At 37.4% G+C, this 27,724-nt stretch overlaps 1 protein-coding gene across 1 annotated transcript; it reads right to left on the reverse strand.

Moving 5' to 3' along the window:
* ARFGEF2 (ADP-ribosylation factor guanine nucleotide-exchange factor 2 (brefeldin A-inhibited)) lies at positions 1-27,724 on the reverse strand (the record flags this gene model as incomplete). The annotated part of the gene is made up of 38 exons (XM_009887310.1): positions 1-177; positions 1,785-1,902; positions 2,991-3,129; positions 3,516-3,684; positions 4,730-4,860; positions 5,096-5,210; positions 5,469-5,523; positions 5,615-5,753; positions 6,531-6,666; positions 7,109-7,238; positions 7,336-7,466; positions 8,286-8,446; positions 9,538-9,710; positions 9,858-10,009; positions 10,632-10,801; positions 10,886-10,926; positions 11,595-11,694; positions 12,628-12,775; positions 13,995-14,153; positions 14,530-14,658; positions 14,836-14,987; positions 16,124-16,295; positions 16,386-16,470; positions 17,392-17,597; positions 18,202-18,313; positions 19,053-19,254; positions 19,761-19,869; positions 20,941-21,080; positions 21,293-21,392; positions 21,658-21,892; positions 22,420-22,550; positions 22,963-23,111; positions 23,404-23,475; positions 24,155-24,374; positions 24,814-24,993; positions 25,926-26,072; positions 26,789-26,912; positions 27,696-27,724. Coding segments are annotated over 38 exons (5,238 nt in total), but the record flags the coding sequence as incomplete, so codon positions are not given.

The following is a 27,724-nucleotide window of genomic DNA, read 5'->3' on the forward strand; positions in this document are numbered from 1 at the left end:
CTACCATGAAGGTAAGGTCATCCCAGTTGTCCGTATCTGCTCCTCTGTTATGCAGATTTTGAACACAACACCTATACGCAGGAAGAACTTCCGTAGCACAGCTCGAAGCTCAGGAATCAGGTCAAATTGCATGATTTCACACAAGTATGGATAATATGTTGAAGCATGTGCCCTAAACTATCAAAGAACATACGAAAAAAGAATGTTATTCTCTACTGCTGTAAGAAAGCGCAGAGTTTTTCCACATTCATGGGTACACCCACTTGTTAAAACACAAGGTCTTACCCAATCAAAGGCCCCCTGGATGGCCAAAGGGCCATCGCAAGCCCAGTGTCTGTTTTCCGCAGCAGCCTTAGCAGATGCCTCCAGGAAACCATACACAGTGCATTTGGCATTACTTCCCTAAAATAGAGTCAGACTATTTTGTGGCTCAGGGATTTCTCAGGCTAGAGGTGGTATCAGGGACTACTTGTAGAAACACCCACCTCTGATGTGAATTTGTCCAGTTGCTTCTCCAGCCTCTTTAAAATACCATCCACAACACATAACAAAGCCTTCCACAGCTGAACCAGTGTGTGAAGAAGTATCTCCATTATGTGTGGTTTTGGGTGTTTTCCCCACTCCTGTGACTTTCCGTCTCTAACAGCTCATTCATTGTCTCTTCCAGTGTCACAATTATCAGTCCTTTCCCTCCCTTCATGCTAATAATGACTTTATGCACCTCTCATTTTAATTTCTTTTCCAGATAAAGGATAACTGAGTGGAAGTCTAACCTACATACAGTTCCCTTATTCCCATTACACACTCTCAACCCTTTTCCAGCGCCATTACACCCCTTTCGATATGGGGGACCAGAACTGCAGGCAGTATTCAAGATGCAAATCTGAAATGAATTTACACAAGAAATATGTTTTGTCCTCTATTCATTTCCTAATAACGCTCAGTATTAGTTACAGGGAAAGTTGATGGAACACTCACCACAGGACTTTTTATTATAAAAAGCTACTGGGATTGTGTACTAAGGAATGGCCAAGTCGATGTTTTATCTACAAAGAGTTAAGACTATTCTAACAACACACCATAACCACAGGGACGTGACTGAATTGCTGCTACATGGAGAAGCCAAGCCACCATTACTACCAATTTCTTAAAATATTGATAAATTGCAATATTGAAAAATTGCAATAAACTATCCCAAACTACACAAGCGTGAAGTGAAAATACAGGCTTTGCAATACAGAAAAAAAAAAAGCCACCATGAAAAAATACACCTTAAAACAAGATGAAGCTCAACAGTATTGGAAAGCTTAAGGAAAAAAAAAAAAAAGCAAGCAACTTCCAGAAGTTTCTCTGTATGTCCTAGTGTAGTGAATATTTGCATTCACCTTTTTCTGAAAGGGGCTAAGATCCTGAGAATTATTTTTTGCCATCACAATCAAGGAACCAGAATTCCAGTTTTACGGTGGTGAAATTTACCTCTGTCATTCTTGTACAGCTGCAATACAGCACAAGCCCATCCTTTATTGCACACTCATTGCGCTTTTATACGAAAGCTCTGCGGTAATTCTATTAGTATTTCTGTACCACTGTGAATTTCATGGATGCAGGCTGATTTTTTACAATGTGAAATGCTTGCAAAAATGGAGATGTGACAATTATTTGACTATGTTAATAAGCGAACTAGCCACCGTGCAATATGGATGATAATAAAGATTGAATTCAACAGAAACAGAACTGAAAAAATACCTGAATGCAAACAGACATGACTTCCAGCCTATTCTTACCTTTTCATCATTGATTTTTAGTGTTTTTGTTAAAAGCAGCAGCAGGAGATTGGTCCAAGCTTCTCTGTGGCTTTCCGAGTTCACGGTAATAAAATATGCCAGGGCTTCACTGCATACACTAAAGAAATGACACATTTCAGACAAGCCATAAAGAAAACCCACAACAAGTTTTTATAACATGCACTGTTTGTCCTCTCAGTGTATTTTGTTTTCAAGCAAGATGCATTTCCATGGGAAAGTTTTCAACACATGCAACAACTTTAATTACACACATTTGTCTTGATGTTTTTTCTGTTACAGTAGTTGTTACAGATAACAGAAACAGTTTTCATGTTGTCAATGTCCATGACCCACGGAGTCAGAGGTGATTTTCCTCATAAACATTCTGTAATTGAAGTGTTGTTACCTTCAATCTGCAAACATTGTTTCCTGATCCTGGGAAAGCTTAGGCAACAGCAACATGAAAAAGCTCTCCCTCCAATTCTAGACCGCTTTATTAAAGATCTGCAGAGCTCAGCATCACGGATTAAAGAGGGATTACTATTGTATTAATAAAGTTTTGGTCCTTGCTGTAGGCTGTCAACACAAGGTAGAAACTGTACCACTTACTATCGCTTTTTTGGGGTGCTATTTTAATTAAAGAGGGAATGGAACCTCCTCTTTTACACACTAAAAAGATTAACACGTCCATAGATGCTGACAAATCAGAATGATACTGAAATTCACTACATTAATGCCAATCACAAGTTTAAGAGTTGTCAACATCTGAGTAGAGATTAGCACTCTGAACTTTCATGTACCAACAACTCACTTTTCAAATAAAGGGGCCCACAATACCTTTCTGTATTTATTTAGCACAATTTTCTATGTTTATCTAAGTTCCAGAGATACAGCAGTTTATACTGCATTCTGGTTTAGATTACCATACCTTATTATACCTCTGAGTGTCATTATGTACTCAGATGTGAAAAGTATTTGTACACCACCACTTCTCTAAAGGAAAGCTAATGTCAGGCAAGAAGGTGCTTAATTGATTCCAAGTAGATTGCTTCGTCATGGCTAAATTAACTTTTAATAAAGAGCGGTCATATCTATATCTTCATAGCTCTGAAGCTCTGCTCAGTGACTTAAAACAGAACACTTGCATCAGAGATGCACCATACTGGCTGAAAAGAGAACGCATCAGAACCAAGCTGATACTCTTACCTAAGCAGTCGCTGTTGTATAGCATCCCAGGAGTCTCGGCGGTTTTCATCCACATACATTCGAAAAAGTATTCTCAAGCAACAAGCCAAGCTGCTGGTCTCTTGTTTTAAGAGATTGGGTTTTGATTTACCCTTGAACCCTAGAAATCAGTTACACATAGGGAGAGAGGGAACATTCACATTTGTAGTTACTAGCCAAGAGTTAAAGTTTATCAACAATACCTCCATTAGTGAAGAGTAATGATTTCTTGTCCAGATAATATTTCCTTGATTTTGATTGAGACCTAATTTATTTATGAAGATATTTAACTATAGTAGTACCTACTGTGAAGCTCTAATTTAATAAAAAAAGCAGATAATTTAGCAAATAATTATTCAAGCCATCAGGAAGAAGACAAGTAATAAAAGCATGCAACACTATCAGATTAACCGCAGAGATTACTGCCATGGTATACTTTTGTATCTCCATAGCTAAAGGTAGAAATGGACCTCGGTATTTTTATCAAACTAAAAATAAAAGCCTCACCTGCTCTCCATAACACAGTTCTCTGCTCATAATTTGAATTAAAGGCTTTTGAAAACGAGTGAGACTCTTGCAGACAATCTAGTAACTTAAAGAGGTGATGTGAAGACATATATTTATACATTCCTTGGTCTTCTGTGTCAATGTGGATATCTGCATCCAATGCATCTCGCTAATGGAGTGGGGGTGGGGAGGGAAAAGAGGGAGAGAGGAGCATCAGTAATGTATTCTTTTTATATAAGCTTAAGAGACTTCGATACTTCACAGACCATGTATCACTAACTCCAGATTCCATTTTTCGGTTCAAGTGAAATATTAGTGTAATACAATACAGCAGAATGGTCCTTTCAAATATCAGAGTTGCACTCTTTTCAGCAGGTAAGGAAAAAAAAAAAAAAGAAATCAAGAACAAGGGAAGAATGTCCCTTATCAAGGCATAAAAGAGTGATAGCAATACAATATAGAACATTTCCTCTCCTCTAGAAGCTGACTGAGTAGGTCTGCTGAACTCTGAAAAACAAAGCGAACCACAAAAATAGCGCAAGTTTAAATGTTGCATAGTGTAGAAACTCCCCATCTTTGGTTAATGTCAAATGGCATTAAAATTGGTCAATATTTTTAGCTAATTTCATTAGGAATCCCCAAAACACTACCTGAATGCACTAGCCCAAACTTGTAGCTTAACATAGCCAAGCAAGAGCTAGCTTGCACTATTCCCTAGAATCAGAATTTTCAGGGTCAAGGACCTCTCCGAGGCAGGCAATGAGTTAAATCTTGACCATTAACCTTGCTAAAGTTAAACTTCTGCATCTCCTCCTGTGTAAACACCTCGAGGCTGAGCAAAGCCTCAACTGTGGCTAAATGAAGCCACTCAGGCTAAACAGAAAATAATGCTCTCGCCAAAAGAAACAAGAAGCATTCATGATGAGTATGTGTCCTTATAAAAACAATGACAATTTATTATATTGATAATCAAAATAATGGTAATTTAATTATAATAATCCAACAGGCAGATTGCCAGGAAACAGTGGAGGCAGTAAAAATAATAATAAAAAAAACAATAATCACATCTTAATAGTAATGAGACACACATTCAGGGTAGCTCTGAGAGAAAGAGGAAGAGACTATATACTCTTATTTCATAAAGACACTTCAGAGCATTTGATAGTCTTTGTACTTTGCTGCCACAACAAGGTTATAAATATGTCTGATGGTACCTGAGCTGCAGCCATGTGCTCAGCATCTTCCTTCTTGCTTGTTGCTGGATAGAACACTATATTATCAATGGTCTGTATCAATTCCAGCTGTACCACACACTTTATAAGGAGGCCGGCAAATAGTTTCTGATCTAATGAAATGGAGTAACACAAGTTTAAGAAGCAACTTACAAGAATTCACTTACAACAGGCTAGCAGAACACTACATTACCATTAGCATTTTGATATTTAGTGATGCCATGAAAATTTCTCTGCAAGACACACACGTTGTAAAGATATAATCCAAGTTTAAGTGCCCCAAAACTCTCTACAGAACTACAGAAGTGGACTAAGACTGCATTTAATAAACTTGCTTGTTTTCCTTACTTGTATAAGGACCACCTTTCCAGCTCTCATCTGTTGGATTTGAAAATTGACTTTGTCCTCTTTCTGAAGCATTTTTATCCATGCTGCTTAAAGACTGGTGATCTAGGTCTAGATCCTAGAAAAGAATACAGAACAATTTCAGTAATCCAAAACACTAACTACCAACCAGCTATCAGTTTTCAGATGACTTCATTAATCATAGATTCAAAGGCTTCCTGCACCCATTCTTTATGTCTTATTTTACAATGACACCAAATACAAGCTAATGTCAATTCCAGTATTTGTTGTCAAGTTTACTACAATAAAATATTTTGAAAGCTAACCTAACACAAAACCCTTCCAGTCTTTTTTCTTCCACTAAATTAACTCTTACCAAGTGTTTTTCAGCTGAATCTTCCTCCATTCCCACAGGCCTCCAGGTCAGCAAGCTTCATAAAGTGGGGAAAAAAAAAAAGAAAAAAGTAAATATTGTTGCTCTGGAATCCAGTATTAGTATGACATTTAAATTTATGGACTTACACATGAGGAATAGTAGTTTTGAAGATTTCTAGCATACAATTGCATGTCTGGCCCCAGACTTCAGGGCTGAATTTCTGTCCGTTGAGTATTACGAGGTTTTCTAGGCAGTTTGTACCTGATCGAGCCAACTGCTCATTATCTGTGAAAGAAGTGTTCCATATTTATCAACTTCTACAATATCAATGAAAAATTAAGCATTCTCTATTACTGCTCCATTAAACACCTTTGCCAATATTGTGAAATGCATGGTATCATAGCTTGAAGCCTACTTATATTACAATAATATCAAGCTTAGGAACCTACTGAATAAAAAATAGTGTTTCAAAATAGACGTCATGAGACCAAAATCCAAATGGGGAAGACAAAAGACAGGAGAGAAGCAGAAAAGCTTACAGAGAGACAAAGGAAGGAAAAGCACCAATTAGAAACCTATGATTTCCTGCGAGGTAGTCCCCCCAGCATTCCATGCTAGCAATATGCAGGATTTCAGGCATCAGATTTGGAGCCCAAAAGAAAACACATTCTTTAGAAAGTCATATTTAAAAGTGGTGGAGAGAAGGGGGGAGGGGGAGAAAAAAAATATCAGAATGCATACATGTATATATGTGTAAATAAGGTATTTTATCGTGCAGCCAAATGGACAAAGGTAGTTGGCAGAAGATTAACACAACTCTTTAAAAGCTTTTGCTGTGTCACAATAGCACCATAAACACATTATAAACACATTAACAGAAGAGCTGCCTAACTGATGAAACAGAGAGACGCTCCAATATCTAGCATACTGCATCCACCTATTGCAGAACATATTGTCTTAATGGTAGTTTTTATTCTTCCAAAATTCAGTTAACTTTCCCCTTCTTAAGTAATGAGCATTTAAAAAAATACATCAATCAAAAGATACAAGTAAATAAGCTACCTTGTTTTACACACCAGTGTAACTGTGCAAGTATGTCAGGAAGAAGGATCTCATTTAAAGCTTCATAAAATTGTGTAAATACATCACAGATGGCATAAAGTGCATGGTTGCATGTAGTGGTCATCCATTCAGATTTCTATCAGAAACAATGAAAAGTCTTTGTTTTTATGTTGGTTCTTCTACAATAATAGCATTCGGCTTACGCACGGCTATTCAACAAAGGACACGGCCTCCGAGGAGAGGAGTAGAATTTAGATAAGAGTAAAAAGCCTCTCTACTGCAGGTCTCTTGTCAGAAGCATTTAGTTGGCCACATGAATACTGTTCAGAAAATTATACATTTTCACAAAAAAGTGTGAATATTCTCCTTGAAAAATATTCAGACAGACAGAAAGGTCACTGAGTATTATAACAAGTTTCATACGTACCACTGAATACGACAACATATTGTTATGTTTGTGGCAGTATGGGGAGGGTGGAAACACACTGACAAGACAAACAATACAAACTGCTGCCTTGATTGTTCTTAAAAGAACAACGCTAAGGTTTGCTTGCTTTCTGGGTTTTGTTCGTTTTTACCTCTGTTTGTTGTTCGGGGAGTTTCATATTATCGAAAATCCGAAACACAATTCTGAACAGATCTTGCCACCAGTGCTTTTCAAAGGTATGGCCATAACTCTTCATTATTTCAAACATCACTGTTAAGCCTCTACAAACAAACCCAAACAAATAAAGGAAGAGATGTTAAAAGGTATACCTGTGATCTTTTCACTAACTAAATAAAAATTTAAAAAAAGCTTTATTACCTTGTACGAACATCTAATTTGCAACGATTGATGATACAAGAAAGTTCAAATAAAATGGGAAACCATCCTCTGACCCATACTCTATCCCCAGGAGCAACATTCATGTCATCACTTGTGTATTCTCTTAATACCTTGGAGATGTCAGGAAAAAAAAAAGATATTTAAAAAAACGTCAAAAATCTTTAAGTCTGACAGATTTAGATACTACTAGTGGCAAAGAGAGACTTGAAACGTCAGCTTAGTTTCTACTGTAACACTCAAATCCTGTAAAATATAAGTATAAATCTGAGACATAACTATTTGTAAAAATACTGGAAAAAATATGTAAAATAAATACTTAAATCCATTTGATTTAAGTCCTGCGAAAGGCTTTACAAGTTGCAGAGGTTTGGACTTTAGGAAGCAAGTTTAACAGTGACAGGCAACAACTATGTAAGTATCAGTAATAAGGAAATTTGTTTGATATAAACCAGTTCTACACTTCTGTAGCATATTGAATACAGCATGCACATCTTGCAATGGTAACACGCAACTGCAATCTAATTCCAGGCTCTCTTCAGCAACGTGATTATCATATTAAGTATTCACACAATAGACTGATGTAGAAAAAATATGCATGTTTATAACCAATTTAACCAGACATCATTATGGTGACACAACACGAAGTATTGTTTTGCAGGTCATCCTAATGCTATAAAAAAAAGAGACTATTTCATTCAGTTATTTCCAATTTGGACTGATGAGACTTGAAATCTTTTAATTAGACCTAGTTTACTACTTACATAATACCAAAATGACTCCTAATTCTGAATAAGCTTTTAATACAAACATTTGCTGCTGGGAGACTGAAGCTTGAGTCTGAAAGCTCTTTCTTAGTTACAAGATCAGTCCCAGTTTAACAGTGGAAGACAGTGGAAGAATACACAAGCGTAAAAATTAAAAGAAAATACCTGTGGTCTTTCTGAAACATATTTTGCACAATAGCGAATAAGTCTGATAGCTTCCATGCTGGTGTCCGGAAATGCAACATTACAGGCAAACTCAGAAAGACATTTTACTGCATCCTGAAATGAGTCAATTGCTGCTGGAAAGTGCTGTTGAAAAATATTTGCTGTGAAGAACAAACAAGTACACTTTTTAAAATTTACTGGTATTGAAATCCATAGATAAACTAGCATTGATCTACAGATGTCAGCCATAGTATACCATTACTGAGCAGATAAACACACTCCAGCTCTTCCAGATTAAATATGGTTCTGTCTTCTCTTGCATTCTCTCCCATCCCGCCCCACCATACAAGTTTGTCAGCATCACATTTTCTCAGGTTGGATAATTACCAATTTTATAATCTAGGATTGCTTATATGGTTCGGTTCACTCCCAAAGCATATGCAACCTAAAGCTCTTAAAATATTTTGAGAAATAATAGGAAGGAAGCTCGATGTTAGCTTCCCTACTGTGAATGAAGTTACCTAAATTATCTAAGCCTGTTAATTATTCATTTTCTGTAGAAAGAGAGGAAGAAGCAGTTAGATTTCTGTCTTAAGGGATCGACTAAATACAAAACAAATCCAATGTGTACAAGCTTTTGAAGAAAGTACAACTCCCAAGATCTGTGCAATTCAAGTTAGCAAAAAAACTGATGTTACTATTTGCATTTATTAATGCTGCCCATAGCTTTCTCCCCATGCTACTTCATGGGAAGAGGGGTTTTCAGGACATTTAAGAACGCTACAATCAATATCGAAGGTCCTTTTCAAGACTATTTCAGTCAGTTGTCTTCCTTTGAAAGCGGTAGCAGTGTGTTGTTCAAATATACTTTTATCTGCTCCAGAAGCAGTCACATTTCAGCGTCACAAGCTTTATGATCCCCAGCATACGACACTGAATCAGCATGGAAGTTCGTGAAATGTGTTCCTTAATCCAAAACAATTTATTGTGACAGATGGGGCAACATACAAACTTATTTAGTCTGATCCAAACTTCCAAAGTTCTATAGGAGGTATCTATAACGGGTTTCTCCTGTCCATAGCAATCAGGAGACTTAACGGGTAAGACCTATCTGCAGAGTTTAAACAGTCTGGCTGCAAGATCTTCTGCTTATTTACCTGGAAACACAAGTCTTATTCAGATGGCCCTTTTAAAACCAGAATCACAGCAACTAAGCTAATTTGGGTACTCCTATCGGTCAAGAATTACTTACTAACTATGTGTGCTGTAGTTTGAAAGGCCAGCTCCACAATATTCCCATCGTGGTCTGATGCTGCTTGATGAAAGACTGCAAAGATATTCTTCCAGCCTGAACGAATATTACCAGCTTGAGAGTTCACCATCTGAGCAATACAGCGTATTACCATGTCCCGAATAGTTGGAGATCTCAAAAAAAGAAAAAAAAAAGTAAGACTTTGTGCCACTTGTCAAGTAACTGTGCTACTTCCATGTACGCAACAATCTAACCCATACCAAGTAACATCTTTAAGTAGGACTAAAGCAAGCTAACACAGAAATTGCAGTGCATCACACCTGTTTTTCTTCATAATATGCTCAAAAGGCCTTAGGAAGTCTTTCTGGAAGCGGAAGTTGGCTAACTCTCCCTTCTCAAGAAATTTCATTGACAGCTGCCTTAATGAGTCCACTGCAAAGATGGCAACATCTTCATTAGGGTTACATCCAACCTAGAAGAAAAGCACATTTTCAAAACACTTACCAGCTAACCTATTACTAACAGGAGTAACAAATTCATCATTCAAGTTTCATGTCAGTCCACTAAAAATGGCTAGGACATTCTAGTTTTCACATATTTAGAAGACGGGGGTTACTTTCTGAGAGGGTTTTCTCAGGCATTTGATCCAACCCATGGATTCTGTATGCAACAGGTGCAGAACTATAATAGCCAGCTAGACAGTAAAAAAAAATTAAAATTTTAGGTTAAAAAAACCCCACCCAAACATGGTCCAGTTTCCTAAGGAAAACAACTTTGTTGTTCCAGGATCATCTGTATATATTTTAGAGGAAAACTAACTTGGCATTTGATCAGAAGGATAAGACAATGACATAGAGAAAAGTTACAAATACAAAATTATATAATGAAGTGATTAAAGATCATTCCCATAAACATTTCCATTTCTGTATATACACTTCACATCTTAAATAGATACTTCCTTTAGGTGCCTTTAATGGATGTTTGTTTTTTTTTTTTATCAGAACCTACACTATGAAGAACATAAAAGGAAAAAGGTGATTAAAGAAGTCCTGCTATTCATGTATGTTCTGTAACTTGATTTAAAAAAAATATACCTTATTGAAGTGATCTCCAATCACGTGCCAAATCCTCGACCACTGCAGCCTAATGCGATTCATGTTGTAATATGATATCTCCACTATCTTCTGCAGGCTGAACATGCGTGGATGGTGCGGGGAAGCCAGCTCATCCATGGAAACAGCACACAGCCATCGGACAAAGTCAACTGAACATTAAAGCACGCTACCGTAAGTTCAGGAAGTTACATTGCAAGAGTTCCTATAATCCACCAAATGGTTAGCATACATACCTATTGCATTTCCATCCAGCCTAGTTGATCCTGTAAATATCCTACGGAACAAATAAATGAGTTGCAGTTTTAGCTGCGCATCCACAAGAGTCAATCACATCTTAGTGCTCTAGGCAAACGTCAGCACATCTCCTGCAGGTACTTTACAATCCTCCATGCCATGAACTCTGCAACTGTTTTATTCTTACTCCTTGGCAGCAGTTCATGTCCTTCCCCTAGTCTAAGCATTCTCTTCCCTGATGCAAGTCAGTCTATGATGCTCCTTCCCCACTGCAGGAAACAGGCTCACAATTTTATCCAGGCCAAGTAGTGCTGGAGCAGTCATCTAGGTGACAGTTACATTAAACAATTATCAGACAGATTTGTAAAACAAAAATAGCTAAATATTGTAATACCAACCTTATTCTGGTCTTCACTGGCTTAATCCAAAGGAAAAAGTCTAAGAACATTTGCACACGTGCAGTGCCCCTTCTCACAATACGCTACATTAGTTACACTACCATTTAACGACAGTCTTTCCTTTGTGAATATTACATGCCTGAAGAGATATGCTTAGTGAGTCCAGAGAAAGCATCTAAGTATCAGCATCTTTCTCACAAGAAAAATAGCGTTCAAGAACAAAAGTCCCTGTCAGAGTCTGCAAATAAAGTAAGGATGGTCAGTAACCTGAAGTCACATTTTCCCCAGAAAGAGATTATATTCTCGGTACCTGTCTACTGCTACCACTACACTCTGTGAACTGGTCTCTCCCACGGACTCTTGAATGCTCGCCATATGCCGTTTATCAGCTCCACTTCCAACGAGGTTGCCTGCAATAAAAGCCATTAAAAACCAGTATTTAGCATCATGAAATAGTGACTTTATATTAACTTTAAACAAGTGGATGAAGACAAATGACTACTGCTTTCAGTTAGCTTGTAATTTACATGGAACAGATGGTGCCTTCGCCAGATCTGTGCCAGAGTATTACAAAATAAACATCCAGTAGGAAGTATTTTTTTTTTTTCGCCTCGGGGCATTGTGTTTTGACCATCATGTTTATTAAGTTTAGATGATGCAATGCTGTTAATAAAAATTGGAAGTGATAAAGTATTATTTTAAACTATTAACTCTAAGTCAGATACAAGTAGTTAATGTTGGGCACAGTTCTGTTATATTCAGCATCAACTACAGATTGTTTTCAAATTAAAAGGTTTCCTTGATGGTTTTACAAAGATTTAGGCAAGTTCCCTTGTCCCTCTAATTTACAGCTTAAAATTTAAGGTTTGTTTCTTGCACATAATGCAGGAACAATAGGAACTGGAACAGCAAGCCCAACATGCAGAGGTAAGAAATTCCTTTGGAAAACCAGTTATCAATCATTGAAACATCTATTATTTCCTAAAGGTAAACAGCTTATGTTTTTACTATTAAAAACAGAGCCTAAAGAAAAAAAAGAACTGATAAAACTGGTAACAAAATCATGACTTACTAAATATGGTAAAACAGTTTTGACAAAAACATATTCCAGCAAATAAATTCGGGGGAGTTTTTTTTAAGTAGCTTAACCCATTTACAAAGTTAAAACGTATCTGGTAATTACTTATACATCTTGAAATATACAGTTCAATTTTAAGTTTCATTAATCCAATATAGCTCCCCCAGAAGCAAGTAAATATATTTTAATATCTGATAACATTAAGCTTTCTTAGCCATCATACTTCACTTATATGTGCACCTTTGTGAAGTCCAAGAAGTCTTACCTAATCCCAGGCCCATAAACTCTTCCCCTCCAGATGCATAGCCTTTAATGCTTCCTTCCCTTTCACGCCCAGAGCCAGATAAATACCGAGTTTTCACTCCAGTTCCTATAAGTTGTGCTAGTTCCAGCTGGCTAATACATTTCAAGATCTAAAACCAAAAGACATTTAAACATTATGTTTCTGGGTACCATTATATTTTTATTCTTAACGTATATTTGTATTTAATATTTATAGCCTTCCCAGGTTCTCTAACCTTTAAAACAACTTTGACAACAATAACAGTTTTGATGTAGCTGAAGCATTACTAATCCAACTGGAAATAAAGTCGAGTGATTCATTCAAGATCACCAGCTGCCACGAATTATTCCAATACGGGGAAAAATAAACAGTACCCAAAAACTTAACTTGGATCTCTAACTACTAGAGGAAACCTTTCTATTAGTTCTCACAGCATCAGCCTTCAAAACTATGAACAACTTGGCAGTCGATTTTCTAGAGAGTTCAGCTACCAGTTTGAGTAATAATGGCTCCAACGTAGACAGTGAAAATGCCAAAATTATGCCTTGCCATTAGCACGAAGTTGACTATCTCCTCTTTCTTACTCCCCCACTGCAACACCCCTTGGACTGGCAAAAGCATTTGTGAGGGTATGCTGTAAGCCAGGTCCAAGTAATTTGTCAGCTAGAGTACTTTTTGGCTCATATTATCATGTAACCAAAGACTATTGCCAGAGAACATAATGCAGCAGGGATGCCCCTTTTAGCAGCGACACAGATTTACATCGATTAAAGAGCTCCTGGAAAACATGCTTTAAGAAAATATGTATTATCCTGATAACCTATCCTTACCTATCCCCCACCAAGTTATTTTAGCTCTAATTTTTCACGTGATCATCGTATAAATGTTGCCAAACACTGCACAGACAAGTCTGGACCTGTGAGCTAGAATATGCTTGTTTACATGAACAAGAATGCAATAGTTTCCGTGCAAAATTCTCTGAAGTCAAATGAGATTTTAATGTCGTTTTAATTACATATCAAAAGCACTTACAAAAATTACAATATTAGTCACACAGTGTCTATAGGGTCTGAAAAAAATGCAGTGCATTATTTTATATAGAATCATAGAATGGTTTAGGTTGAAAGGGACCTTAAAGATCATCTAGATCATATCTGTACATACATACACACACATAGATTAAAAAAACACAAGCAAAATAATACACTTGTGTCCACATTCTAAACAGGGTTCTGACACATGCTGGGAGCTAAATGCAGTTACTAAAGACTGAAAGTAGTAGAAGATAAGAACCTGCAAGTTTTCAGAGGACAATGCAGTTGCACTATTTAAACTAATCAAGTTTTTACCTCATGCCAGGAGTTGCCAAGATAGTTGCCATCTGTGTGAGCGACCGTAATAAGTGTCTTAATGGTATCTATGTTCTTCTGTTTCATTTCTGTAATACTGGAACTGGCGGTCAACAAGGAAAACCGAGCAAGGGCCTGTACATAAGCATCTCGTTCAAGCTACAAGACAAGAGAAACAAGCACTATAATCAAGTTCCTGAAGAGTTAGAGAAAGCTACTTGTCCCACATGCCTACACAATTTTCCTTCTATGTATAGGTGGCACTATTATAGCACTTTTCAGCTGATGGACCGTAAGAGGCAAGTTAGCAAACACTCTTAATAGGAGACTCAGCAATAAAAGGAAAGCAGAGTTGAAGAAAAGCCTGAGGATATCAAGGTCTTAAACTAAAACGAGATTGTAATATTTTATTTTACCATCTCAAGAAATCGGATGACATACAAAAAACATATACATAGAAAATGAAGTAATTCTTAGTCTCCCTCCCAGAGCCTACACAGCCCTTAGCAAGCGCCACGCTAAGTCTTATACAAACCTGCATTCCAAAGATACAGGCTATTCTAATTGCACATCGTATTCCTTCCAAACAAAGGGATGCAACTTCTGTGTCATCACAGTTCTGCAAGCCAACACTGTAAGCTGCCAGCAATGGAGTCCATACAAGCTAGAGAAAGGAAGAAACTTAAGTTCAGAAACCTGTTACAATTTTAGCCCGAAACAATAGGTAACTGAACCCAAATATACCCAAAGAGTCCACCTGTTGTGTTACTTAACACTTCAGAGTAATTTTCCACACTTAAAGCTCTTAGCAATGACGATACAAGGAGAACTTCACACTCACTTTGAACATGGGTCTGACATGATCTAGATGAGTGGCGCTAGTAAAAGGAGCCTTTGCGTGGCTTACGGCCTCCATGAGGGCTTTAGCTGTTTTAGCCATTTGTTCCATCTCCAAGTTGTACAACAACCTCCGCTGCTTCTCGTTAGCTACACCTAAGGGGAACACCACACAGTTGCATTGGTTTCTTTTTTATAAGAGCATATTCCATGTCTTTGCGTTGAGCATCACAAAACGTTAAATAAAGGTATTGCAAATGAAGTCTAAAGATAAAAATCTTCCAGAATGTTAGAATTCAGGAGGTTGTCATAGGTTGCAAGCAAAGAACTCCAGCACTAAAACCCACACCCCAACTTAAGACTTTATTCTATACAAAATAACCATTTCAGCCCTTTATTATAGGCCACACATTATGACTTAATCATTGGAAGTCAGAGCAGCATAGTCTAATAAGTCACTCTGCCTGTAAAAAGAGAAGGAAAATCCTTCACCTTCTTCAGCCGACATCCTCAAAACAAAACTAGCCCTTACCAACTTTATAAATAAATTAGTAACTTAGAGTTTCTTTATCCTTATACTAAAGGTTGCAACTTCAGTTTTCAAGCAAATGAATTTCACTCCTATTTTGGTCTAGGAAACCTGCAAACTGCACCAAAACCACTGAAAAACACTACGCTGAAGATTCAGAATTCACTAATTTGATTAATACCTGCTTTTGCTCAGAACAGCTGAGTACAGCTAGGGATACTGGTTTCTAGTGTACACTACACACAGAAGTCCTTATTTGGTCTAGATGAGGATAGGTGACTAGATCATGACAAATTCTCTGATCTCTCCCTTTTTCAAACATTAGCACAATGACTGCAGCACTTACCAGCCTCTGAACTATGACATGCTACTGATAAGATGACAAAAAAACCAACCCAAACCAAAAACTCACCTGTTGTCTAGCACATAAGTTAACTTGCAAAGTGCCACCTTCAGTTATTCTACCATTTTCCCCTCGCACTTTCCAATTAAAAAAAAACAACACAAAAACAATCAACAAACCAAATCTCCGCAATGGTGTCAGATGCACTTTCCCAGCTATGCTTCCATCACAGAAATATCAGTATTAAGTTATAACTGAGCCAGTCTCATTCCAAATATCTATATTAGTAATTTTAAATGTAATTTATGCATTGCACAAAGATGTTTTCAAAAAGTGATCTGAACTCCACTATGCCATCCTGAAAGTTACTGCAATAATTCAAGAGCACTGTAGTCTTTCCAGTTTTTAGTTCCTTCTTACTTGGTTTACTAGACTTGGTTGTAATTGCATATTCTTTTGTCTCTTTCATTGCAATTTTCTTTCCTTCTATTTCTTCATAGATTGTGGATAAATACTCTACTGGCAGGTCTTTACTGTCATTGATTCCTCGATTCATTTTAATGTATTGCTCCTTTGTCATTTTATTTTTTACCTGTAAAAAAGAATGAAAGTTAGATATCAGATTTTGAATGCAAGTTCCAGGGAAATTTGAACTTTTACAAGTTCATTTTTTAGTTTCTACCTGTGGACTGTGCAAGTCTGTAGTCAGCATTATAATAGAGTACGCCAAAACATAGGCAGTGTCAGCACTAGCAAATAGCGTTTGCCTAAGGGAGGAAAAAAAAAAAAAACAACAAAAAAACACAACAGGTTTTTAGAGCTCCGATTCCTCAATCCCTTAGCTCTATTTCTACGTGCAAGAAAAATACCCAGAAGGGCTATGCATCCCACCAAAGAGCTAACAGAGCCTAAGATTAGTCTTTAGAAATGCGTGAAGCCCCAAGTGTTTTAAAATGCAAACAATAGGGGAGAAAAATGTAAAAGCATCTTCTTCACAATGTTGAAAACTAGCTACGACTGGAATTTTCAAGTACATTCCCAAAAGATTATACATTATCCTTCCTTGGGTAATCCTACAAAAGCTAACGAACAGCTTATTTTTCACTCCCAGGGTTTCAAAAAGAATTATACAAACTCAACCCAGTGATGCACCAACTGGACTAAGGAATTGGAACCAATTAAGCCTGAACACCTAGCTAAACTTTAATGCTAGTTTATTGCATTAGAAACAATAGCAACACTGCCTCCTTGATGTCAACTAACAGATATATGTCTTGTTCAACGTCTAGTGGGCAAGCAAAAACATGCATAACATCTTATTAGCTATTAATTTTAGCAATTGCTACTGCTTATTACTGTTGTTTACACTTGACTGATCTACATTTGTTTAAAAACACAACAGCTAATACAGAAACAATTTAACATACTTAGGGTTTCCCTCCTCCAATAATTCCTTCTAGTAAGTATTTGGGATTTAATGAAATGCCAGCATCAGTATACTTTCTATCCAAAGTTTCCATTTTGCCTAGCTGCTGAAGAGGTTCAGCACCAATATTAGCAACAGGATCTGCTCCTCATACAAGCCTGTAGAAATTCTTGACCTGGTATGACTGAGTTGCACCTTGCCCCTAAGCGCCCCAAACAACATGGCCATTCTTCACTTGTGCAATACAAAGGTTTTGAATTACCGTTGGTTGCATTCAATGTATCTAGCAGCAAACTTCTCCATTAATCTATCGATCTTCTGGGCTTCACCTGGCAGACGAAAGCCTTCCAGAAATATACGGAGAGCAGAGACAAAGTCTTTTCCACAGAAATCAAGCTGGTCTACATAGGCATACATCACTTCCTTGTTAAACTTGTTGCTTTCCCCAAGAAATTCCCCTACTTGAGTCTAAAAACACAAGAGACAGTTATTACTGTGTAATCCAACTGCCAGCTTTGCAAGAAAGTTTATAGTACAAGAATTGCACAGCTGTCAGTTTTGTAAGACTAATATGCTTCACTGAGCAGGCAGAGTAACCGTTAAGAGGGATGACAAGAAACCAGCATCATTAGAAAATACCTTTAGTCTGCATATTCTCGCTTCCCTCACTCCCCAAGGCGAGATCTGCATTACTGCACAGCCAAGGAAAGCTGAACTGTGCCCAGTTTCACACGCAGTGGAGAATGCTTTGCCACTGCAGTATGTGATATTCCTTTGCTGGCAAGATATTATTAATGCAGATAAAACGCATGTTCCCATTTATGGGGAATCCCTTCAGCACTTTGTTGTAAACACAGCTACTTTACTAAAGAGCCTGGGACAGCAAGTAAATAGAAAAGTAGCATTGGTATTAAGTATCTTCGTGAGAACCCTTACACTTTCAGTTACCTATTAACAAAATATGAACTAAAGAGACAGTGCATACAGACACGGTGCATGCATACATCAGAAGACCGGGGAGAAGATGATATAGGCAAGAGTATTAATTATTTTATGTTGCATGTAGTCTTACAGAACAGAGACGTTCTTCTTGGTGCAAAAATTGTGCAATGTCCTCTGCTGTAGTGCCAAGCATCCCCTGCTCCTGTAGATACTGTATTCCTCTCTTTGGTTTTTTATTAAATCTATTCAGACAAAAACATGGAGCAATTGAGACATAAGATTGGAAAATATCACAGCCTATAACATTTTAGGTTTACAGAGCCCTTCTAAACCAAAGATTCTATGCTGTACCTCTATGTCTTCTTTTCTAGTCAGAAAAGAAGTCAAAAAGAACGGGCAACAAATATTTACAATATGACTAGACTACATCTCATAGGGTACATTCAGTTGCTGATACACTTAAAAGTTAGTGCTGGGAAACTCACTTGAAAACTGACCCTTGTGAAATATTAAAAATTAGAGAGTTTCCATAAAACGTTAAAAATGTTGCTGTTAAAGACTTTCTCATACCATTTACAGACATAAAGATTTTCAAATTAATGAAAAAGAAATAAAGCATAGCTGGACAATTCAATTCTCCAAACTCTATTTCAATAAAAGACAACAAACTGTGAAAGACATTAGCCTGCCTGCTCAAATCAATTTCTCTCTCAGTATACACACACTTTCCTCTCTTACACAGCTGAACCAGCACAAAGGAAAGCTGTGAAATGACCCTCCACTCCACCTAACATTTCACTGAATTCCTTTTAATGACAATAGCCTCCAGCATTAGCTTTTGACAACAGCAGGCAACAGTCTTCAGCATTAAGATCAATTTGTAAGTGTTCCTGCAGTGGGTAAGACCATACAAAAAAATATGGTTGTACACATAGTTTCTTTTACTAGTTAACTTTTATTTTCCTGTCATACTGGACTTACAGTTCTATCCCATGTTCAATTATTTCCTTTTGTTGCTTGATGACTTCAAATTGCTCAGGATCATCTGGGACAGCAGTCTGGGTGCCAACACTTCCAACTCCTGAGGACACAGTGGAGTCCAAGGAACTGACACTACTCCGTCTCCCTCCACTCTCAAGGCATTTACCTTCAGCCATTTCCTGTTCTGATGGTTTAAATGAGCCTGTTTATAAACAGAGCAAGACTTAAGTTACACTGTTCAGTCAAAAGCTTATAGTTATAAAACTTTTTAGTACAAATTTATCAGACAATATTCTTATTTTACTGCCTACTTTTTAGCGGTCTACGCTACATGAAGATGCCACATTGATGCAATTCTAAAATAATCCAACAAAAGGCAGAAGAGCAGCAGCAACTATGGAGAAGTTATTGTACTTCAACTTAGCAACCGCAAGATCTGCCACGTCTTGTGCTACATAAGCCAACTTTAAGAGTGTAGACAGTGGCCTGGCTAAAGCTCTTAAATAGAACCTGGTTATTTGAACCAGACACTTGGAGAGTCCATTATTGTGACAGCATTAACTATTTGTTTATGTAAATGAAGTATTTTACAAACAATTGTTATGTAAAGACCTAGCACCCACACTTCTGAAAAGCTCCTAAACACCAAAAAAACACAAGAACAAGCTTATCAAACAAATTAGTCTCTCCATAAGGCAACAATCTTACCCAAGCTAGCCTGATGATTGGGGTTCACATAAAGGTCTTTGCTCCATTCTACCATACATTTTAAAATAGAAACCAAACATTCAAGTCCTTTTTTCCTCAGGCTTAGCTCCTAAAAAATAAAAAATAAAAACACACCAAAACCCCAAACCAATGTATGTATATCCACAAGTTTTTAGAAAGCATTACATCACACCATTCAAATCTTTGAAAGCTCATCAGTTAGGGGGAAATCTATTGGTATACAAAGTTTCTGCCCCTTGACTATTTAGGTTGGATACATCCAGGCCAAAAGCAACCACAACCAGACTGACATCAGAACACTTTCCAGCTGCTTTAAGCAGATGGTCTATTGACAACTGATGAGTACAACCAAAGGGCAACATACACTAAATCCCAAATGCACCTTTGTTGTACGATGACCATCCAGTAAGCCTCTATAGGGTCTTACCTGTGGAGACATCTGACAAGTGTCTCACTACCTTAGCGGTACAGTAGAAGTTTTCTATTCAAAATCTGAAACAAAGGTCTCCTGGTTTTTACTTCCATCTTCTGGTCAAAAGACCATGGGGGCAGGAGGGGCGGGCAAATTCAAGCAAGCACTGATATAATTCTAATCAAAGGTGTGAGGTGCACTCACTTCCGAGACCAACACTGGCACCAAGTTCACTTCAGCCCTGAAAGCCATTAGGCTGAGCTAGAAAAACAGTGCTGTAGGACAAGGCCAATATCAGAAATACCTGCTCTTGCAGAAAGCAGTCTATATTCCACCCTCCCTCTAAGGACTGGGGAAGTATAATTTTAAAAAGAAAATACTTGTGGTGGAAATACAGCACAAAAAGTTTGTGTAAAGCAAGCACACAATGAAGGTACTGCTGGTTCATAAGCCCCAGAAGGAAAGTCATTTGAGTAAGGCAAAAGAAGGCTCATTTGATTCTCTCTCCCACGGCAGCCCAACAAAAGAGGCCAGAACAAGCTTAGTGCCACAATGGAAACATGCAGCAAAATCATCAAGTAAATTAATCGTACTGCTTCAGCACCCAATTGCAAATTAGCTAACTCATAAAACATAAGTAACATTAGTAACATATAAAGCAACACAAACCACTGGAAGTATCAATAATGATGCAGACGCACCATTTATGAAAAAATAATACCTTATCTTCAAAGCTGTTGTTCTTACCTGTAAAGGAGTCATTCCCAACTCATGCCCACTTCGTCCTTGTGCGATTTTGGACAAATCATTTACAAGGCGTTCAAATATATTAGCAGCGTTTAAATCACAGTCATAGTTAACATAAATATCCACTACACACTGGGCATCTTGAAAATAAAAGAAAGTGCAAGTATTAGGATTCAGCATAATAGGAATCAGCCAGTTGGAGCAGGCAATGGGGATGAACTCAGACATTTCACCCAAGCACTATGAGATCAAATTTAATTTTTCACGCTTAGTATTCATGTGGCATTTGTCTTCAAAATAATTTTCATCTGCTGCCAGAGGAACCGACTGGTTTTCACAACAATGGAAATACCTGCACAAATTCTAGTTAAGGTCTGAATCACCATCCATTTGTGTTCAAAGGAGCTTGAAGAAGTCTCTAGAATATTCAGGAAGATCTCTTTGAAGAACACCTGCGAAATAAATGAGGTAAAGGACTTGACGATCTGAAACTTATTAGAACCATGTCAAATGTACAAATTCATTTCTATTCAGTAATTTCTCTTGAAGAGTATCATCTCGTGCATATTAGAATTTGAATACAGTAGTAATATACTAGTTTAGCAAGCAAACAAAACTAAGACATTAACTTCTAGCTTCCAGCTGTCTTTTTATCATTGCAGTATTTTTATTTGAGAACTACAGCATCATCCAAACAATAGATAAAAAGTCTCTCACCTCAATCTGCATTTTTAAATGGGTCTTAAAATTTGAAAGCAGCGTGAGAAAGATGGCAAGAGAGAGCTCAAATACATCAGGAACAGAAGATACTCCATTTTTAGATAATGCTACACAAAGATATTGCTTGATTGCATTGATGAACATTTCGTGTGTCCTGAAAACTGGACCAGCATTCTGCAGTACCGAGAGAAGAAGCTGGAGAGACACTATCTTAGAACGCAATTCATGGGATCTAGAAAGAAATCCAACATTAAATGTATTTTTATTGTATTTCTGAATACATACTTGTATTCAACATGAGCACTATAACACTTCTGCTGTCAAGAAGACATGACTGCTATTTTAATTCATTTCAATGTGGGGGACAGGAGGGGTGGAAATCAGCCCACAAGTGATTTTTGGACAACGTCGACCATCTTAATTTGGAGATTTTCCAGGCGTATTAACATCTTAGACTAGGATAACAGATGCAATTCAGTGCTACTAAGAAGCACTCCCTCACTCCCCCATCAATAGCTTCACAAATACTATAGTCAAGACCACTTCAGTTGATAAGATTAATAAGCCCATTAAACAAAAAACCCTCCAGTACTACATTTTTAATAATTTGAAGCAAGTTTCAATCCTAGATTCACCAAGCTAACTGAAACAAGGGCCCGAGAGGTGAATTTTGAATACCTGCTTTTACGATACAGCAGCTACCTAACCATCTCCAAAAGCTACCTGAAGAGGACAGTATAATAAATACAATCTCATTACTTGGGATCTGGTGGTCCATCACCAAGTGGTTTCATGGACAGCTTGCACAATGACCTGAACACAAGGAAGGCATCCTTTTGTAGGACATGTGAAAATTTGGCAGCAGCTTGATGTCCAGATACATCTGTTTCCTTGAAAGCAAGAAACACAACATTAGATCCTCAGTGAGACAAAGGAACAGAGCAATTAGGAAGATTTCACAGCTCCTCTGAGACTTAGCTACAGATTATAAAAATGGTACATTTGGCAAAGTTTAAACTAAACCTAAACAGGACTACAAGTGATGTGGATCTTTTGTTGACATGTTGACTGACTCTTCCCCTCTGCTCCCACTCTGTATTAAAATACAACTAACTTAATTTTAGAACAGTTGTTTTCAATACCTACTTAAATTGCAGTTGCTGCTTCCTTTTGAAACCTGAGCAGGACGCATACATTAAAGCTTCTGTCCCTTTCCTCCCCAAAATCCCACTGTATTAGTTGGCATGATAAAAACATTTCTCCTTTCTTAAATATACATTAACATCCAGCGAAATTATTTACCAGATTATCAGTGGAGGAAACAGATTGCCCATCATCTGGAATCCCATTTGTTTGTACATTTTCATTACTAGAGCCAGAAAGAGCAATATCTGCAGTCTCTAATGCCGGTAGAGCCTTAGCTGTTTCTGTTACCTGCTTTTCTTCAGCCACTAGAGGGAAAAAGGGAAAACTGATTAAAATCACATATTGAGCATTTTTATCCCGTGACTCTGTGAAGCTCTACAACCAAGTGGGACAGAAGCAGCACAGGTAAACTATAAAGTTTCTCAGCTACCAGCAAAAGCAGAATATTGTGAGACAATAAAAATCTGTTCTTACTGCCTTAGTGGGTGTTCTTGACAGATACTTAGTAACAAAAGATAATTTCCATGGTTTTATAATCACAGGAATAAAAGTTTGGCAACACACATGCATCTATTTTACTTCAGAAGATTTTTCTACCTTTCACAGCTGACTTCACCACATCTTCCAAGATGCCTTTAACCATTTCCTTTCCTCCATCAGTTGTTTCCTCTAATGAAACACACAAAGAGATAATTTTGAATTAGTACTTTTGTTTAGGAAGAAGATTAAAAAGAGAAACATGAGAGAGGCAGAATGGTTAAAAATAGGTTTTCTTTAATAGTTCTCCTCTAAAGCCATTTCCAAGAAGTCATACAAAAATACCCATTGATGTTATTTCCATTGTTTAAATCAAAGCACTGATATTTTTAATGCAGTGATTTTCTTATTTGTATTTATCAACTGTTACAAACTTTTAGTTTTGGAATATCCTACGTTCCTGATCTGAATACAGTATATGCTTATCATAAGGTCTTCGTAAGACACATTATTTTTACCACAGGACTTCAATTTCCTCAGAGTGATTCTGTCACTTCCCACGTACCATGATTATTCTCTTCCTTTCCTTCCCCTTTATCAACATAATCAAGTCAAATCCCATTATAATTCTATATACATAAACTATATATAGTTGTACTAGAATTCTAGTGAAAACGTGAGCCTTTCTTCAGTGGTTATGAAGTTGCAGACAAGCTAAGGATGGCCTGTATACTCTGAATAACCACTGAGAAAACCCAAGCATCGTTTGAGCCAATCTCCCCAGTCACGTCTCCCCAGAATAGCCTAAAAGAGCATTTCCCAATAGAAACATTGTAACTGAAAGGAACAGACACAACCTATTCTTGTTCACCTGATGCTGAGAGAGTCAGATCCTGCTCCAACTTCACATCTCCATTTTCTGCCCTCTCGGGCTCACCGTTTGTTAATTCCACACCCACAGGAGCAGTGGGTTTGTCCTCCTGACAGCTGTGCTTTAACTGACCAATCTTCGGAGACTTGGACACCACTTGAATTACAGGAGACTGGGATTTTTGCTGATTTGTTTTTTCTACTTCTCTGGATTCTTGTATCTTGAAAAATCAATATGAGAAAGTTAATCTAAGGCACAAACATGATAAGGGAACACAGATGTCTATGATGACTGATGTTCCTTTGTGAATTCACAGGTTAACAAGAAACAGTGAAAATATAATCACTTGGCTAGTCAAATTAAAAAGATGCTCTTCAAGCTTATATTAAAGGCGTCCCATCATTCGTTTATACAAAGTTATTTAGCAGAAACTATAGTGTGAAACCTTGTTACCGGCAATAAGCTTCATATTTTATTTTCAATCAGTCAGTATGCTTCAGTATGCTTCACTGCAGGATTTGACAGTTTGCGTTTTGTTTAAAATTGCAAATCAATAGATATCCAACCACAATGACAGACCCATTAAAAATAGTATAAAAGTTTTCTGTTCGTTTGTCAAGCCTAAACATTTGAGATGAGCAAAAGTAATAGTTACATACAGCTTGATTTTCCATCCGTGTAAAAATGACATTTAACATCTGCGTAAGGGTAGCTTTGGCAGTTGTCTGATTAATAAGATTTTTACTGGCCAGATAGATGTTGTAACAGGTTCTAACAGTCTGAAGAATTGTTCCTTCGTGAATTTCTATATACGGAGACGTTACTGCAGTGAGGAGAGCCTGAAAAAGGACCATAACAGTGAAAATTAGATCTAAGCAAGTAGGGAGCAATACACATCATGCAGGTCTTCCATAATAATAATGGGTTTGTTATGAAATACATATCTGCTTATAAGACTTTATAAGGAACTTAGAATCCTAGAACGGCTTAGGTTGGAAGGGACCTTAAAGACCATCTAGTTCCACCCCCACTTCTAGTTCTCTGAAATGACATTTCGAGTCAAACAAAGTTTAACAGAACTTCCACATATCTCTGTCCTCTCCTGAGCTGTTAAAGTGTTTTATCACAACTAGTTTTCCACTAAGGAAACCTCCAAAAGAAAAAATTATCATTATATTCTATGGCTTAATTTCTGCAAAAGCCCAATCTACACTGCCATCAAATTAGATTACTAGAAGGTTCACCAACTTCTAATCTCAGCTACCTTAGCCCAAGTACATTTCAGAACCAGAACACACACCACTGGTACTACTATGCTTTGTTGAGAACATATACTGCAGAACTCTGTGGAAAAATGGACACGCAAGCAGACACACTGCAGCAGCAGGCCATGATAGTACATCACAGTTACAGTGCCTTCAGTTGAAGGCTGATAGCAATTCATCAGCCTAATGAATGTGGGCATTACTAGCTTAAAAGATGAACATCAAGCTGCCTACAAGATAAAGTATCCAGGCCGTGGCTCATCCCAGAAAGAAGGACAAATGTTTATAAAGAATTCCCTTACGTTCTGCTTCATCAAGAGGAAATACTTTTCACATACCAAGTCTGACCTGGTGACAACCTCCCTAAGTTCAATGACACATCTAACAGTGTAAGAAATGGAGAAACTGGGCTTCAAGTAGTGCTTTGCATTACATTTTTTTCAGTTACAAAATCAAAGATAGAGAAAGAAAATTAATATTGCACCAAAATGAACCAAATAAGATACCTTAATTATCTGCAGCTGTACTCCTTCATCTGTTTGAGGACCCTGAAAGCAATTGCAAATGGTTTCAACTATTCGGTCAATCAGTCGTTTTCCAGGAGCTCCACTGTCTGGAGCATTGCCAGTGATATGTCCATATGCAATGAGTTTCTAGGTAGAAAGAATGCAGGTTAGACAACCATATACTGTTAAGTAAAATACAGTTAAGTATATCATAAAAATGGGGTTTTAGACAGCATACCTCACTTAACCAGTTTTAACACAAAAATTTAACACCATCAATAGTCTGGCTACCAAATACTTGGACTGTTCACTCATCTAGACAAAACAGATTTAGTAAGTGATGCACAACCTTTTTCCACCCAGACCATTTCTTCCTACCATAACCACACAAAAAAATTTTTAACATCAATCTTTGTACCGATCCACAACAAAAAGGTTCTGCCCTTAAGTTGCATTTGTTTTTTTCTGTAAAAATCTAAGGAGGAACAAGGTAGAAAGATTCCAGTCTGACCTCCCATGACATCAGCACTACAAGAAACACCACGGTAAATACCCCTTTTAAAGCACCACAGATGAAACATCTTTACTGAATAAGGTAAGCATTCATAAGCTTCAATAAAGGCTTGCTTCACTATAAAACACCACGCACACTTTTCAGACTTTGACAAGACGCACTTTCAGCCAAGTCTGATAATAACCCATTTTGCATGGTTTACGCATCTAGGGAGCCATAGTGGGCATCTGCACAGCTGTGCGTGCTCAGGACCGTACTTCTTCACTCCAAGAATGCCAACAGCACGCGAGACTACTGTAACTGCCTGTTTCTCCACTTCACTCTGTCCAAGCTGCAGAACAGTAGTTACCTGTAAACAATCCAGCGAAGTACTGACAATGCGTGGAGACTTTGACTGGCAGGCCAGTTCAAACGGAAGGAAATATTTATCTGCTTCAATGAAGTTTGCTTTTGGGGGAGCAGCAGTGCCTTCTCTAGGTCAGATAACAAGAGTTATTCATTTTTCTAAACATGTGTGTCACAGCAAACTACACTTCCCCCTTTTCTAAATTTAAAGCTGAATGGTACATAGCAGCACACAAACGTAATGCAAGTTTCTCACACATACCGTCTTAAACAAAGTTCAATTTTCTTTAAAAATCAATATTGCATCTGAACTTTTAAATATATGCTTCAACTTAACTCTTCCCTCACTACACTCCAACACTGTCCCACCCCCTGAAATACTGGGGAACTCCTACACAACTTAAGTGATAAATCTGTCAAAGTTATTATGAATTAATTAAACGGGGGCCATATGAGGAATACTAAGCAAAGAGAAACACATTGGGAGCTCATTTTAAATCACAGCACAGCGCTGGAAAAGTGTTTTAAAATATGGATTTAAGTAATATTTAAATTGGTATTCTTGATGTAGGTGGTTAAGAGCACATACTATCAAACAGAGGGTACCTAATGCTCTTTATGATTTCCCATCAGGATATATTAAGCCGAGTAAAAGGCAATGAAAACTAGCACTTTTTAGAAGTTTTGCAGCTTTTTCCTAGGGAGATTCAGTGGCAGTTACAGCTTGACTACCCATACTCAGAAACGTTGTGTAATTGGAACACACAGGCCATATCGTGTCTTTAGCAGACAGATATGTAACTATGTATTCACAAATTCATTGCCATAATGTATATACACTCTTACATTTCCACTATCAAATTATTCCACTTGCTGTTTTCTGGCATAGATTACAGCAATTAATAATTTACCTTTGCTTTTCCAGCTCCGTTTTTATTTC

Source organism: Charadrius vociferus, unplaced genomic scaffold, assembly GCF_000708025.1.
Source record: "Charadrius vociferus isolate BGI_N301 unplaced genomic scaffold, ASM70802v2 scaffold280, whole genome shotgun sequence".
Lineage (NCBI taxonomy): Eukaryota > Metazoa > Chordata > Aves > Charadriiformes > Charadriidae > Charadrius > Charadrius vociferus.